Raw genomic sequence first — 14,119 nt, 5'->3', positions numbered from 1 at the left:
AATCACGTCGTTTTCGCTTACATCTGAATGAAGGTTTTTTTTTTTAATCACGAAGTTTTTATTAAAATTCAATCACCTCTTGCGTTTTAATTTCATACTAAAATGTGCCTTGTAAAGATAGGTGTAATAGATACAATTTTCTTTTTCATAGAGATCCAAATGAGTAACATCATGCCTATTAATTTTACCATCCGAATTTCTGGACACATTTTTGTTCTGCCGGCATCTTTCTTGTATCTACTCCACAGATCTTTTGATTTAAAATGAATATTTAACTTAATAAAATTAATACATCTTCCCCTCTCCTTCAAAGGCCGATAAACTCCTGTCACAAGATTTCAAGGGTATGCTCGACCACGTAATTTCAATCCTACCCCATGAGCGTCAAATCCTTCTCTATTCAGCCACCTTCCCCCTCACCGTCAAGAATTTCATGGAAAAACATCTGAAGGACCCCTATGAGATTAACTTGATGGAAGAGCTGACCCTCAAGGGAGTAACACAGTACTATGCTTTTGTACAAGAACGGCAGAAAGTACACTGCTTGAATACACTGTTCTCTAAGGTAAGTTAAATTAACAAATCAAATATCTGATTTGTTCTCCATATAATTTGAGCCTTTGACCACAAAAATAGTGTTGTAGCCTACTAGGAGTTGGCTAGCCATAAATTATCAACATCACAAATATCTTAGTAAGCTTACAAAAACAACATTATAATATCAATCTTGCTCCCTTGCAATCCGCTAAGCCAAGATTGTGGTTCCCACCTGAAGATGGACAGTTAAATTAACAAATCAAATATCTGATTTGTTCTCCATATAATTTGAGCCTTTGACCACAAAAATAGTGTTGTAGCCTACTAGGAGTAAGTACATGTACCTAGTTCTAGATTAGAGGAGTAAATAAAATTACTTAGCAGGTGTATGACTGCAACAGACACTAAATTCTATCTAAAGTGTTTTCTTGCATGTGATGTGATGTATATCCTCATTGGGCGACTTGTTTGATAAAGGTCGCAAGGTTTTCTTTAAATCTTCTTTGGGTTTCCAATTTGGAATGATAACAACTGAAGCCAATCCCATTTTCGCCGCTTCGTTATTTTGAAAAGACAAACCTATGTGTTTTACCATCCCTTGTGTCACTAAAACAAATCTGAATATTATGACTGAAAAAGAGTGACCATGAGGAAATCTAGTTAATCCAATTATTCTGATTGATTTTATTCTAAATTGAAACTATTCTACTTGAAATGCTTGGGTTCTAATCAACTTAGATCTTTTGGCTTGAAGAGCTTAATATAAAATATTTTCTTGTAAAAAGTAAAGAGTTTGAATTTTTTTCAGGAAGATACATTTTTTTAAACAAAACTCTTTGCTATTACTGTTTAATCAGATCTTTTGGCTTGAAGAGCTTAATATAAAATATTTTCTTGTAAAAAGTAAAGAGTTTGAATTTTTTTCAGGAAGATACATTTTTTTTACAAAACTCTTTGCTATTACTGTTTAATCGTCCCATGATGTCATCTGTGTTAGTTTAAATCAAAGAAGGTTCCTCCATCTTGGTAGCAAATTCATCTTACTTTTCATGTGTCTATCTCTCTCATTGGTCATCTTTTGTGATTAATAACGGCTGACAGGTTTTGTTTACAAGAGTGAATTTGGTGTTATTTGATAGAAAATACTGCGCCGAATCCAATGGTATAAGTACTTCTTTGATTCATTGACTTTAAAACAGATAGAAGACTTTTCATGTGTCTATCTCTCTCATTGGTCATCTTTTGTGATTAATAACGGCTGACAGGTTTTGTTTACAAGAGTGAATTTGGTGTTTTTTGATAGAAAATACTGCGCCGAATCCAATGGTATAAGTACTTCTTTGATTCATTGACTTTAAAACAGATAGAAATAGAAAAAAATTGGAAGGAAACTTCATTGGCATGCCTACCATGCCACTGACCACAACTGGGTTTTTCAAGATGGCATGGTCAACATTCCATGGACCGTATCTAGGAGTTTTGATTTTTATTGTTGGACCTGATCTGGGGTTTTGAAGTTGGCATGGTAGAAATGCTTTGGCGTGGAAAAGGTTAAAATGTTTCAATTTACTCTTGTTACCTTCACTTACTTTTCCTGGCTTATCACTCTGGCAGGTACTCCATGTTGTTTAGAGATATGCTGCTGGGGTACAGTATTGCTTCTGTAAAGAGACTTTTTACCATGTTCACTTAGTGCTTGTAAAAGTTGTAAACCAGATACATTCTGATATTAATATCAACATAGTTTCTCCATAGGTAGTAATTTGAATTGAAATTTTCAATTTGAACTTTTTACTTTCCTTATCCTATAAGGAAGGAAAGTAATGTAATCAGGTCAGATTTTCAATGGTCAGATTTTAGTGCCTAAACACGTTTTGAGGTCCCTAGAGCCTAAAACTAAAGTTTCAGCCATTGGTCCGTGTGTCTGTCTGTAAATAAATATCTTGAGGACGGTAAGAGCTAGAGACTTGATTTTCAATTTGAACTTTTTACTTTCCTTATCCTATAAGGAAGGAAAGTAATGTAATCAGGTCAAATTTTCAATGGTCAGATTTTAGTGTCAAAACACGTTTTGAGGTCCCTAGAGCCTAAAACTAAAGTTTCAGCCATTGGTCTGTGTGTCTGTCTGTAAATAAAATATCTTGAGGACGGTAAGAGCTAGAGACTTGAAATTTGGTAAGTAGCTGTCAAATGTGACAAGGATACGACACAAAACTTTTGGTTAAGACCAGTTCAACGGTTGGTGGCATTTTGGTGTAATTTCCTCTGTATTATGTATCCAATTATTAAGTTTACCATTTAGTTTGATTTTTCATTAATAAATAACTCATCCTGCTGCACCTTCAAAAAACCGCGGAAGAAAGATAGTAAGACTCTGGTGGGTAAACTGTCATGTAAAGAGACCCTTTCTAAACGAGTGGTTATTTTTTTAAAAGGTATAACTTCATTTGGATCTTTTTTCCAGGAGACTGGAAAAAAGTTATCAAAAGGGCTAAAGATGAGGCACTGAAATTTTATATCTTTTGAAAAATATCTTCAAAATCCAGAAGGAGGGAATGCAAGTAATTATCTACTCGATAAAATATCTTGAGGACGGTAAGAGCTAGAGACTTGAAATTTGGTAAGTAGCTGTCAAATGTGACAAGGATGCGACACAAAACTTTTGGTTAAGACCGGTTCAACGGTTGGTGGCATTTTGGCGGTTTTTGGTGTAATTTAACAATATCTTGGGAACGGTATAAGCTAGAGACAAGGATGCAACACAAATGTGACAAGGATGCAACACAAAATGTTTGGTTGAGATGGTTGCTGCGCCTGGCGGTATTTTGACCGCTTTTAGACAGATTTCGACAGCTTTTTGGTGGTTCAGAGCTATAGCAACAAAACGGTTAGAGATTAGGGTAAAAGAACACTCAAATAAGCATCATTCAATAGGATAAGGAAAGTTCTGTGATGTTCACACCAGATTTTTTTTTTATTTTACTCCAAAGGATGCAACACAAATGTGACAAGGATGCAACACAAAATGTTTGGTTGAGATGGTTGCTGCGCCTGGCGGTATTTTGACCGCTTTTAAACAGATTTCGACCGTTTTTTGGTGGTTTAGACAAAACGGTTAGAGATATTGTAAAAGTTAGGGTAAAAGAACACTCAAATAAGCATCATTCAATAGGATAAGGAAAGTTGTGTGATGTTCACACCAGATTTTTTTTTTTTATTATTTTTTTCCCCTCATAACATTGCCCTTATCAATATTAAACTGTTATTTACTCCAGTTACCTACAATTCTCCCAGCTTATCACTCTGGCAGGTACTCCATCTTGTTTAGAGATATGCTGCTGGGATATAGTAATGCTTCTGTAAAGAGACTTTTTACCATGTTCACCTAATGCTTGTAAAAGTTGTAGAGCAGATACATTCTGATAATATCAACCTAGTTTCTCCATAGTCATTTGAATTGAAATTTTCAATTTAAACTTTTTTTTATTCCAATTTTTGGCAGTTGCCTAATACTTTGCTGCAAAATAAATACTTCATGATTTCCTTGTTTACATTGAGAAAAGTTGTATTATAAATTTAATGTAATACCTACAAGTTTTAGGGTGTGTGTATCACAATCATCGGGTCAAAGTCTTGTGTAGCTACTAGCTACACAGTGGGTAGTGTAACTTAGGTTCGAATTTTTCATAACTCTGTTCCCTGTGTATTTCTTATGGGGAACTTAAAAAACGTCAATATCTCGGGAACGGTTTGGAATTTCGGAGGCTTTTAAAGATATTGACCTCTGAAATTAAGTTAACAATTATTCAAGTGCCCGATAATTTTGAATGCAAATGATCAACTGAACCTGAGTTACACTACTCACTGTGTTACCACACAGTACTTTTAAACAACAATTGATCAACACACCCACATTATAAATTTAATGTAATACCTACAATTTTTAGGGTGTGTGTATCACAATCATCGGGTCAAAGTCTTGTGTAGCTACACAGTGGGTAGTGTAACTTAGGTTCGAATTATTCATTCTTTTAAAGATATTGACCTCTGAAATTAAGTTAACAATTATTCTAGTGCCTGATAATTTTGAATGCAAATGATCAACTGAACCTGAGTTACACTACTCACTGTGTAACCACACAGTACTGTGTTACGTCGCGTCTTGAAAAGACCTAGTTGTTAAAAGCGACGCGACGTTAATCCCCTGTACTAGCTAGCTAGAAAAAGAGGGGGGGAGGAAGCATAACTTTCTTGAATGCAAATGATCAACTGAACCTGAGTTACACTACTCACTGTGTAACCACACAGTACTTTTGTGTTACGTCGCGTCTTGAAAAGACCTAGTTGTTAAAAGCGACGCGACGTTAATCCCCTGTACTAGCTAGCTAGAAAAAGAGGGGGGAGGAAGCTTAACTTTCCATGCGAGAGCGAGTCATTTCACTCATTTCCCTCGCTCCTTGGTTTGTGAGCTGTGACAAGTTCAATCAGAATTGAGAATAAAATAATGAAAGCTACCAATATACCTACCAACTGTGTGCCGTTCTTAGTAGACTTCCATTTTTTATCATGCGAAAATCGGGACCTAATTGCACGAAACAGTTCTGACGTATTCCGCACTCCTTTTGATTTTTTTTTTTTTTAACTTGGTATACATTCTTGTCCCAAAACACACATTTAATCCGTTTTCTTCCAACATTTGTAGTTTGTCCTCTACAGTACCTGAAAACGGCTTCTTTCTCTGTGGCGTATAATATCTCTAGTAGCGCGGTTCTTGACTTAGCGGGGCGGAGCGCTACCGCGCACCTTAATATCAACAAATGGTACTTTTTTTGCAGGTGGAGTGGATGCAACAGGTAGCTACTAGCAAGCAACTTTACAACTTGGCGTTTAAGATTTTGCAATTGATTAGGGCAGGCTTGTCCAACCCGTGAGAAATAACAGTAGATATACTAAATAAAATAATTAATGCATGAAAATTTTCAAATTTATAAAAATTATCCCAGTTTAATTGAATGCAAATGATCAACTGAACCTGAGTTACACTACTCACTGTGTAACCACACAGTACTTTTAAACAACAATTGATCAACACACCCTGACAGTGTCTTGAACTGACATTTTACTTCAAACTAAGTAATTCAGTTTTATACATGCCCAATGATGTTAACAATAATCGCAAAGGGATGCCTTAATGATTTGGTGTTGACTTAATATCATCGTCATTACCTTCATTCCTCATTTCCCAATGATGTTAACAATAATCGCAAAGGGATGCCTTAATGATTTGGTGTTGACTTAATATCATCGTCATTACCTTCATTCCTCATTTCATGTCCTCTTTCATACCTCATTTCATTCCACTGTCACTTGTTGAGTCAACTCAAAGCTAAGAGGAAGATCCCAATGTGCGGAGATTATGAGAGCTGAGGGCTTAATAAATTGTGGTGAATTCCTTGTTTTTTCTTTCCTGCAGACTATAGTGATATTTCACCTATGACTAATTATTATTGCCAATAAACTTAGCGGAGATTATGAGAGCTGAGGGCTTAATAAATTGTGGTGAATTCCTTGTTATTTCTTTCCTGCAGACTATAGTGATATTTCACCTATGACTAATTATTATTGCCAATAAACTTAGTTGCGGAGATTATGAGAGCTGAGGGCTTAATAAATTGTGGTGAATTCCTTGTTATTTCTTTCCTGCAGACTATAGTGATATTTCACCTATAACTAATTATTATTGCCAATAAACTTGGTCACATACATATAAACAATCTATACTATTTTATTGTTTCAGAGTTTCATCATGGAGCAATCTTTTGAAGAAAGAAAATTGATTAAATTTTTCCTCTTCCTATTGTGTTAATCAAGTGATTTCCCTTTCATTGGACAGTTTTTTATAACTTGAACTTTGTGCTTACAACATAGTTGTTAGCTATATTTCAATAGACACTTCATTTGAATATTTTTCTTACTTCAGATACTTAATACTAAACTTTCAATATAAGAAACAAGATTTTGTTCTTTCTAGTGATTTTTAAATTATAAAATAAAGAATTTTATTTGGTATAAAAAAGACAAGATTTTTTTATTATTATTTATAAGAAAGTGTAGTGATATATATTTCCATTTTATTTAGTGACAAACTATAGAACACAATGATGACTGAACATATGAGTGTGAACCATCACAACAATATGCTGCTTCATGGAGGCAAACAAAGCAATATGCTTGTCAAAATGTAAGTTATTGGTGCTTGTAACTTTTATAATATTATCCAAACAGGATGAGGGTGTGGTTATGTACCAGGTTGAGATAGGCCATTCCCGTCCTTTCTTGGCATGTAGAAAATGATGTGGTAACTTAACACAGCCTGTAAAATCATCCTCGATATTTCTTACTCTCTACATAGTATCTCATCAGAGAAGACCTGAAGAGTAAGTCTAATCACATCTTATTTCGATTTGTTGCAGCTTCAAATTAACCAGTCCATCATCTTTTGCAATTCAACTCAGCGTGTCGAACTCCTAGCTAAGAAGATCACGGAGTTGGGCTACTGCTGCTATTATATTCATGCCAGAATGGCTCAGGCTCACAGAAATCGCGTCTTTCATGACTTCCGTAGTGGACTCTGCCGAAACCTGGTTTGTTCAGGTAAGAAACACTATATCTGGTAATATTGTATTTACCTCATTTGAGTAGGTATCTACTATCTAACACATTTGAGTTAGACATAGTTAAATATGTAACATCTAACTAAATAGTTTGAGTTAGAGATGGCAAACTAGTGTTCTTTTAAGAATTCTGCCATTTAATTCTTCTCTTAAGCTCTAGATTCCATACCTCGGCTGGGATTGAACCCACGCCCTCCTGTTTACCAGGCGAGCGCCTTGACCACTACACCACCGAGGTAGGTAAGAACTTTTTCAACAGCTTGAACTTGTAAACTGAATCAAAAACCCACCGTGTGGGCGGTATGGATAAATAGTATTGTCAGAAGACATTATTATTGCACTGTTCGAAATCCACTTGACTCCGTTTTTGTTTTGATTAAGTTCATAGGGGTTTCTGTAAAATCATCCTCGATATTTCTTACTCTCTACATAGTATCTCATCAGAGAAGACCTGAAGAGTAAGTCTAATCACATCTTATTTCGAATTGTTGCAGCTTCAAATTAACCAGTCCATCATCTTTTGCAATTCAACTCAGCGTGTCGAACTCTGGTAGTGGGTATAGAAGGAAATTTTTAGCAAATAAATGCCTTTTATATTTACTATTGTAAATACCCCCTGTTTAATATTATTATTATTTTACAAACTTCCCTCATTAGGTGACAGTTCAGCTATGATGTAAATTTCAATCTGATGCCTAGTGCTGATTTGTCATTTCATGTGTTTCAAGACGGAACTGAGCTATAAACTGTCATGAAGCTTGAGTTTTTCATTCAAGGCATTCTCACTCTTATGTCCTAAACTCACCTCTTATAACATTGCCCTTATCAATATTAACCTTTTGCATGCCAATAGAAGAAAACTCCAAAACCCCACTTACGGTCAATGGCATTACTGACATGCCAACAAAAAACCTCAATAAGGTCTGGTATGATTGAAAATGAAAACCCCTATCAATATTAACCTTTTGCATGCCAATAGAAGAAAACTCCAAAACCCCACTTACGGTCAATGGCATTACTGACATGCCAACAAAAAAACCTCAATAAGGTCTGGTATGATTGAAAATGAAAACCCCACATCAGGACATCAGGTCCACAATGATTTTGAATATATTTTTGACATAGCTATACAGGTTATGAGAAAGAGATAATTGAAAATAATGACTGAAAATTTTAATAAAATTAAATTGGATAAGTAGGTATGGTAAAGAAAAATAAAATGAAAATTAGAATGGACACCTACCATAGGTACTCATTTCTCAATAAAATGACCCATAAATAATAAGGTTTGAAGAAAGATTTCTTGAATGAGCTGTATACAAAATTCTCTGTGTCTATTTCATATAAGCACATGTGTTAGAAAGAGAGAGAGATATGTTTGAAAAGAACTTTTTGAAACTTATATACTGCATGAAAACAAAAATGGGAACTTAAAATCAAGTATTCGTATCAAATCTTCACAACTTTCAGCTGTTAGCAGCCTTTTTCTTTTTATAGATTTTCAATAAAAAGATAAAATTAATTGAAATTCACACTTTTCATGTGTCTATCTCATAAAAAAAAAAAAAAAAAAAAAAAAAAAAAAAAAACAACTTGTTGTACCTATGATGAGTTTTAAAGTTGGATTCCCCTACACTTGATTTTATAAGTGAGAACTAACTTTCTGATGGTACCTACCTTTTCTGATGTAGCCTCTACATCATATGTATTATCAATTCTATAAACTATCCAACTTCTTTACACTACTAAGCTTTTTCATTAAGGTTTTTAACCTTAATCAAAATATGATGCTATGTACATAGAGGGAGCGGTTTGTATTATCAATTCTATAAACTATCCAACTTCTTTACACTACTAAGCTTTTTCATTAAGGTTTTTAACCTTAATCAAAATATGATGCTATCTATGTACATAGAGGGAGCGGTTTAGGTATTATTGAATACCAAATACTCTTTTGATTTGTACCAATCAATACATATCAGTGATGTTTAAACTATCCAACTTCTTTACACTACTAAGCTTTTTCATTAAGGTTTTTAACCTTAATCAAAATATGATGCTATGTACATAGAGGGAGAGGTTTGGGTATTATTGAATACCAAATACTCTTTTGATTTGTACCAATCAATACATATCAGTGATGTGCTGAGCTATCTTCAATGTGCAAGATTTCATACTAACGAATTTCTTCGATATATTCTTTACAGGATGTGACTGACACAAAAGGCAACGAGTTTGAAGAATTTTGTTTGAAAAGGGAACTTCTCATGGGTATATTTGAGAAAGGCTGGGAGAAGCCCAGTCCAATTCAAGAAGCCAGCATTCCTATTGCACTCACAGGCAAAGATATATTGGCTCGAGCCAAAAATGGTACAGGCAAGACAGGAGCCTACTCAATTCCTGTACTTGAACAAATTGACCCCAGCAAAGATTACATCCAAGGCAAGTAGAAAAAAAATATATCTGAACTGCTAGGACATTTTCAGAGCACCAATATTTGTTTGAAGTTGGACTCCCCTTCTTACACTGTTTTAATAAATTGAACCCAATAATATGTTTTATTGGGATGACAGTGTGCCAGACCAATGGTAATTATCTTATCTAGGAGCAAAGTTATACCTACCTATCACATGCATATCTCTGAGCATTGGTTTTAATAAATTGAACCCAATAATATGTTTTATTGGGATGACAGTGTGCCAGACCAATGGTAATTATCTTATCTAGGGGCAAAGTTATACCTACCTATCACATGCATATCCAACTGCTAGGACATTTTCAGAGCACCAATATTTGTTTGAAGTTGGACTCCCCTTCTTACACTGTTTTAATAAATTGAACCCAATAATAGGTTTTATTGGGATGACAGTGTGCCAGACCAATGGTAATTATCTTATCTAGGAGCAAAGATATACCTACCTATCACATGCATATCTCTGAGCATTGAATGTTGTACAAAACAGTAACTAATTCCAAAAAACATGCTGTGCTTTGTCCATATTTAGACCTTGAGATCTTTGTGGAAGCCTGCCTTAGTTTTACTGAACAGTAAACAGTGCTTTAATATTTCTGGTTGTTTTCCCACTCCCTTGAGATCTTTGTGGAAGCCTGCCTTAGTTTTACTGAACAGTAAACAGTGCTTTAATATTTCTGGTTGTTTTCCCACTCCCTTGAGATCTTTGTGGAAGCCTGCCTTAGTTTTACTGAACAGTAAACAGTGCTTTAATATTTCTGGTTGTTTTCCCACTCTTTTTTTTAGCCCTAATCATTGTACCCACACGAGAACTTGCTCTGCAGACCAGTCAGATTTGTATTGAACTTGCCAAACATCTTAATGTCAAAGTCATGGTAACCACTGGAGGCACCAACCTTCGGGACGACATCATGAGGATTTACCAGAAGGTGCACCTTATCATTGCAACACCAGGTCGTATTCTGGATCTGATGGACAAACAGGTGGCTAACATGGATCACTGCAAGATTCTAGTACTTGATGAGGTGAGGAATGTGATCTTATTATTATTAATGTGGGTTTTGTTTAATTCGAGATTTGTTATTAATAAATTTTTGTTGATATAGGCCTGCCATGATCTGCAAAAAAGTTACTCAGAATCAATTACTAACTCCATTTTGAAAAAAATGTTGGTTATCGTGTTTTGCCATCTTTCCACAGAATTATTCTGATTGATTTTACTAATTTGTACACTTCACTTTATCATTGTATGAATTTGATTTTTAATGAAGTCAAATAATCTTAAAATATTTGTTGGTAAATTTTATTGGTGTTAGGTATATAAAAAAAGTCAGTGTGATGAAGTTAGCTAGAGCCAATCCTCTGAATCTTTCCTTGAGGAAATATAGTTAATCCAATTATTCTGATTGATTTTATTCTAAATTGAAACTATTCTACTTGAAATGCTTGGGTTCTAATCAACTCTTGTATGAATTTGATTTTTAATGAAGTCAAATAATCTTAAAATATTTGTTGGTAAATTTTATTGGTGTTAGGTATATAAAAAAAGTCAATGTGATGAAGTTAGCTAGAGCCAATCCTCTGAATCTTTCCTTGAGGAAATCTAGTTAATCCAATTATTCTGATTGATTTTATTCTAAATTGAAACTATTCTACTTAAAATGCTTGGGTTCTAATCAACTCTTTTGAGATTTAAAATGAATATTTAACTTAATAAAATTAATACATCTTCCCCTCTCCTTCAAAGGCCGATAAACTCCTGTCACAAGATTTCAAGGGTATGCTCGACCACGTAATTTCAATCCTACCCCATGAGCGTCAAATCCTTCTCTATTCAGCCACCTTCCCCCTCACCGTCAAGAATTTCATGGAAAAACATCTGAAGGACCCCTATGAGATTAACTTGATGGAAGAGCTGACCCTCAAGGGAGTAACACAGTACTATGCTTTTGTACAAGAACGGCAGAAAGTACACTGCTTGAATACACTGTTCTCTAAGGTAAGTTAAATTAACAAATCAAATATCTGATTTGTTCTCCATATAATTTGAGCCTTTGACCACAAAAATAGTGTTGTAGCCTACTAGGAGTATTTACATGTACCTAGTTCTAGATTAGAGGAGTAAATAAAATTACTTAGTAGGTGTATGACTGCAACAGACACTAAATTCTATCTAAAGTGTTTTCTTGCATGTGATGTGATGTATATCCTCATTGGGCGACTTGTTTGATAAAGGTCGCAAGGTTTTCTTGTGTACTCGTCCATGATTATATCTCTCGCTAGATAGTATCTGATCACAGCAAGATTCAACAGGCAAATGACTCTGAATGATAACCTAATAATGATGGGAAAAGGAAATAAAATATTTAATTTTTACAGCCTTCAAGAAGCCATATGAGATTTCAAATTTCTTTTATGGTGTGAAACAGGCTAACAGTAATCATTATGAACTACTTTCCAGTCACTGTTATTTTTAAAATGGAAAATAAATATTCAGTACTAAACAGTTCAAACAAGAGATTCAATTACGAAATAACATATCTAAAATATCAGTAACAGCTAGCTATGGTTCCATAATAGGTCTGAAGTTTCCTTTCTTTTGTTGAGATTTGATGCAAAATTTCACGGTAAGAACTTTTTCAACAGCTTGAACTTGTAAACTGAATCAAAAACCCACCGTGTGGGCGGTATGGATAAATAGTATTGTCAGAAGACATTATTATTGCACTGTTCGAAATCCACTTGACTCCGTTTTTGTTTTGATTAAGTTTATAGGGGTTTCTGTAAAATCATCCTCGATATTTCTTACTCTCTACATAGTATCTCATCAGAGAAGACCTGAAGAGTAAGTCTAATCACATCTTATTTCGATTTGTTGCAGCTTCAAATTAACCAGTCCATCATCTTTTGCAATTCAACTCAGCGTGTCGAACTCCTAGCTAAGAAGATCACGGAGTTGGGCTACTGCTGCTATTATATTCATGCCAGAATGGCTCAGGCTCACAGAAATCGCGTCTTTCATGACTTCCGTAGTGGACTCTGCCGAAACCTGGTTTGTTCAGGTAAGAAACACTATATCTGGTAACATTGTATTTACCTCATTTGAGTAGGTATCTACTATCTAACACATTTGAGTTAGACATATTTAAGTATGTAACATCTAACTATATAGTTTGAGTTAGAGATGGCAAACTAGTGTTCTTTTAAGAATTCTGCCATTTAATTCTTCTCTTAAGCTCTAGAGAGAGAGAGTAGAAAATAATTTAATTCTACATGGTACGCCACAAAAATGCTGACAACGGCTGAGGGTCATTTTCGTAACTTCGGTTTCATTCCCGAGAAAAGCCCAAAAGACATATTTCTTGTTGGCAGAAGTCAAATTTCAGATATACATACTAGATATTTTTTATGCTTCTACCTATAACTTCGGTTTCATTCCCGAGAAAAGCCCAAAAGACATATTTCTATGTTGGTAGAAGTCAAATTTCAGATATACATACTAGATATTTTTCATGTTTCTACCTATCACTTCGGTTTCATTCCCGAGAAAAGCCCAAAAGACATATTTCTATGTTGGTAGAAGTCAAATTTCAGATATACATACTAGATATTTTTTATGTTTCTACCTATCTGAGTGACCAAGCTCCTAATTCATTGCCTCTTACTAATCCTCAGATCTCTTCACGCGTGGTATTGACGTGCAAGCTGTGAATGTCGTCATCAACTTTGACTTTCCCAAGATGGCGGAAACCTATTTGCATCGTATTGGTCGCTCAGGTCGATACGGACATCTGGGTATCGCCATCAACCTCATCACGTACGAGGATCGTTATGCTCTGCATCGTATCGAGAAGGAATTAGGCACCGAGATCAAGTCCATACCGAAGGTTATCGATCCTGCCTTGTACGTAGCCAGACCTGAAGATATGGACCGTGATAATAGCACGGGAGCTTCGGAAGAGAATAATGTGAGCAAGTAAGACTCATCACCTCTCATTTCAAACCAGGTATTGTGTACATACATATTAACAGGGCTGCGTGCTCTGAATACTTCCCTCCTCCTTTTGTATTTTACCCTCCTCCTGCTATCAGGTGTCAGGTGGCTTTTGTGAGAGGAGAATGGTTTTGGCTGTGAGATGATCAAAGTTCCAATATACATTTCTGAGTAGTTTCCCCGGGAAGCCCTCAGCGATGAGAGTGGTTGGTACTGGGGACTTTTATTGAGACAGATATCCCTCAGACACACGTGAAAGTTTAGTGTCTTCAAAGTTCCAATATACATTTCTGAGTAGTTTCCCCGGGAAGCCCTCAGCGATGAGAGTGGTTGGTACTGGGGACTTTTATTGAGACATATATCCCTCAGACACACGTGAAAGTTTAGTGTCCTATATTAATTTTCTAGTCGGTTTTCTTAGTTGTTATTTCTATTTGTTGG

The 14,119-nt window shown here is 35.2% G+C and overlaps 2 protein-coding genes across 2 annotated transcripts; both read left to right on the top strand.

The window, feature by feature from the left end:
* Positions 1-288: 288 nt before the first annotated feature.
* Positions 289-7,716, top strand: LOC103517036 (putative ATP-dependent RNA helicase me31b). Its single transcript, XM_026829272.1, has 3 exons — positions 289-565; positions 7,011-7,191; positions 7,706-7,716. Exons 1-3 carry the CDS (start codon positions 347-349, stop codon positions 7,714-7,716), a joined length of 411 nt encoding a protein of 136 aa, XP_026685073.1. The 5' UTR covers positions 289-346.
* Positions 7,717-9,391: 1,675 nt separating this feature from the next.
* Positions 9,392-13,911, top strand: LOC103517033 (putative ATP-dependent RNA helicase me31b). Its single transcript, XM_008482038.3, has 5 exons — positions 9,392-9,653; positions 10,471-10,709; positions 11,432-11,683; positions 12,566-12,746; positions 13,360-13,911. Exons 1-5 carry the CDS (start codon positions 9,479-9,481, stop codon positions 13,662-13,664), a joined length of 1,152 nt encoding a protein of 383 aa, XP_008480260.1. The 5' UTR covers positions 9,392-9,478; the 3' UTR covers positions 13,665-13,911.
* The last annotated feature ends 208 nt before the right edge of the window (positions 13,912-14,119 follow it).

The sequence above is a fragment of the Diaphorina citri genome, unplaced genomic scaffold (genome assembly GCF_000475195.1).
Source record: "Diaphorina citri unplaced genomic scaffold, Diaci psyllid genome assembly version 1.1 scaffold1725, whole genome shotgun sequence".
Classification (NCBI taxonomy): Eukaryota; Metazoa; Arthropoda; class Insecta; order Hemiptera; family Psyllidae; genus Diaphorina; species Diaphorina citri.
The sequence above is the reverse complement of the archived record's forward strand: the minus strand, read 5'-3'. Positions and strand labels throughout refer to the sequence as shown.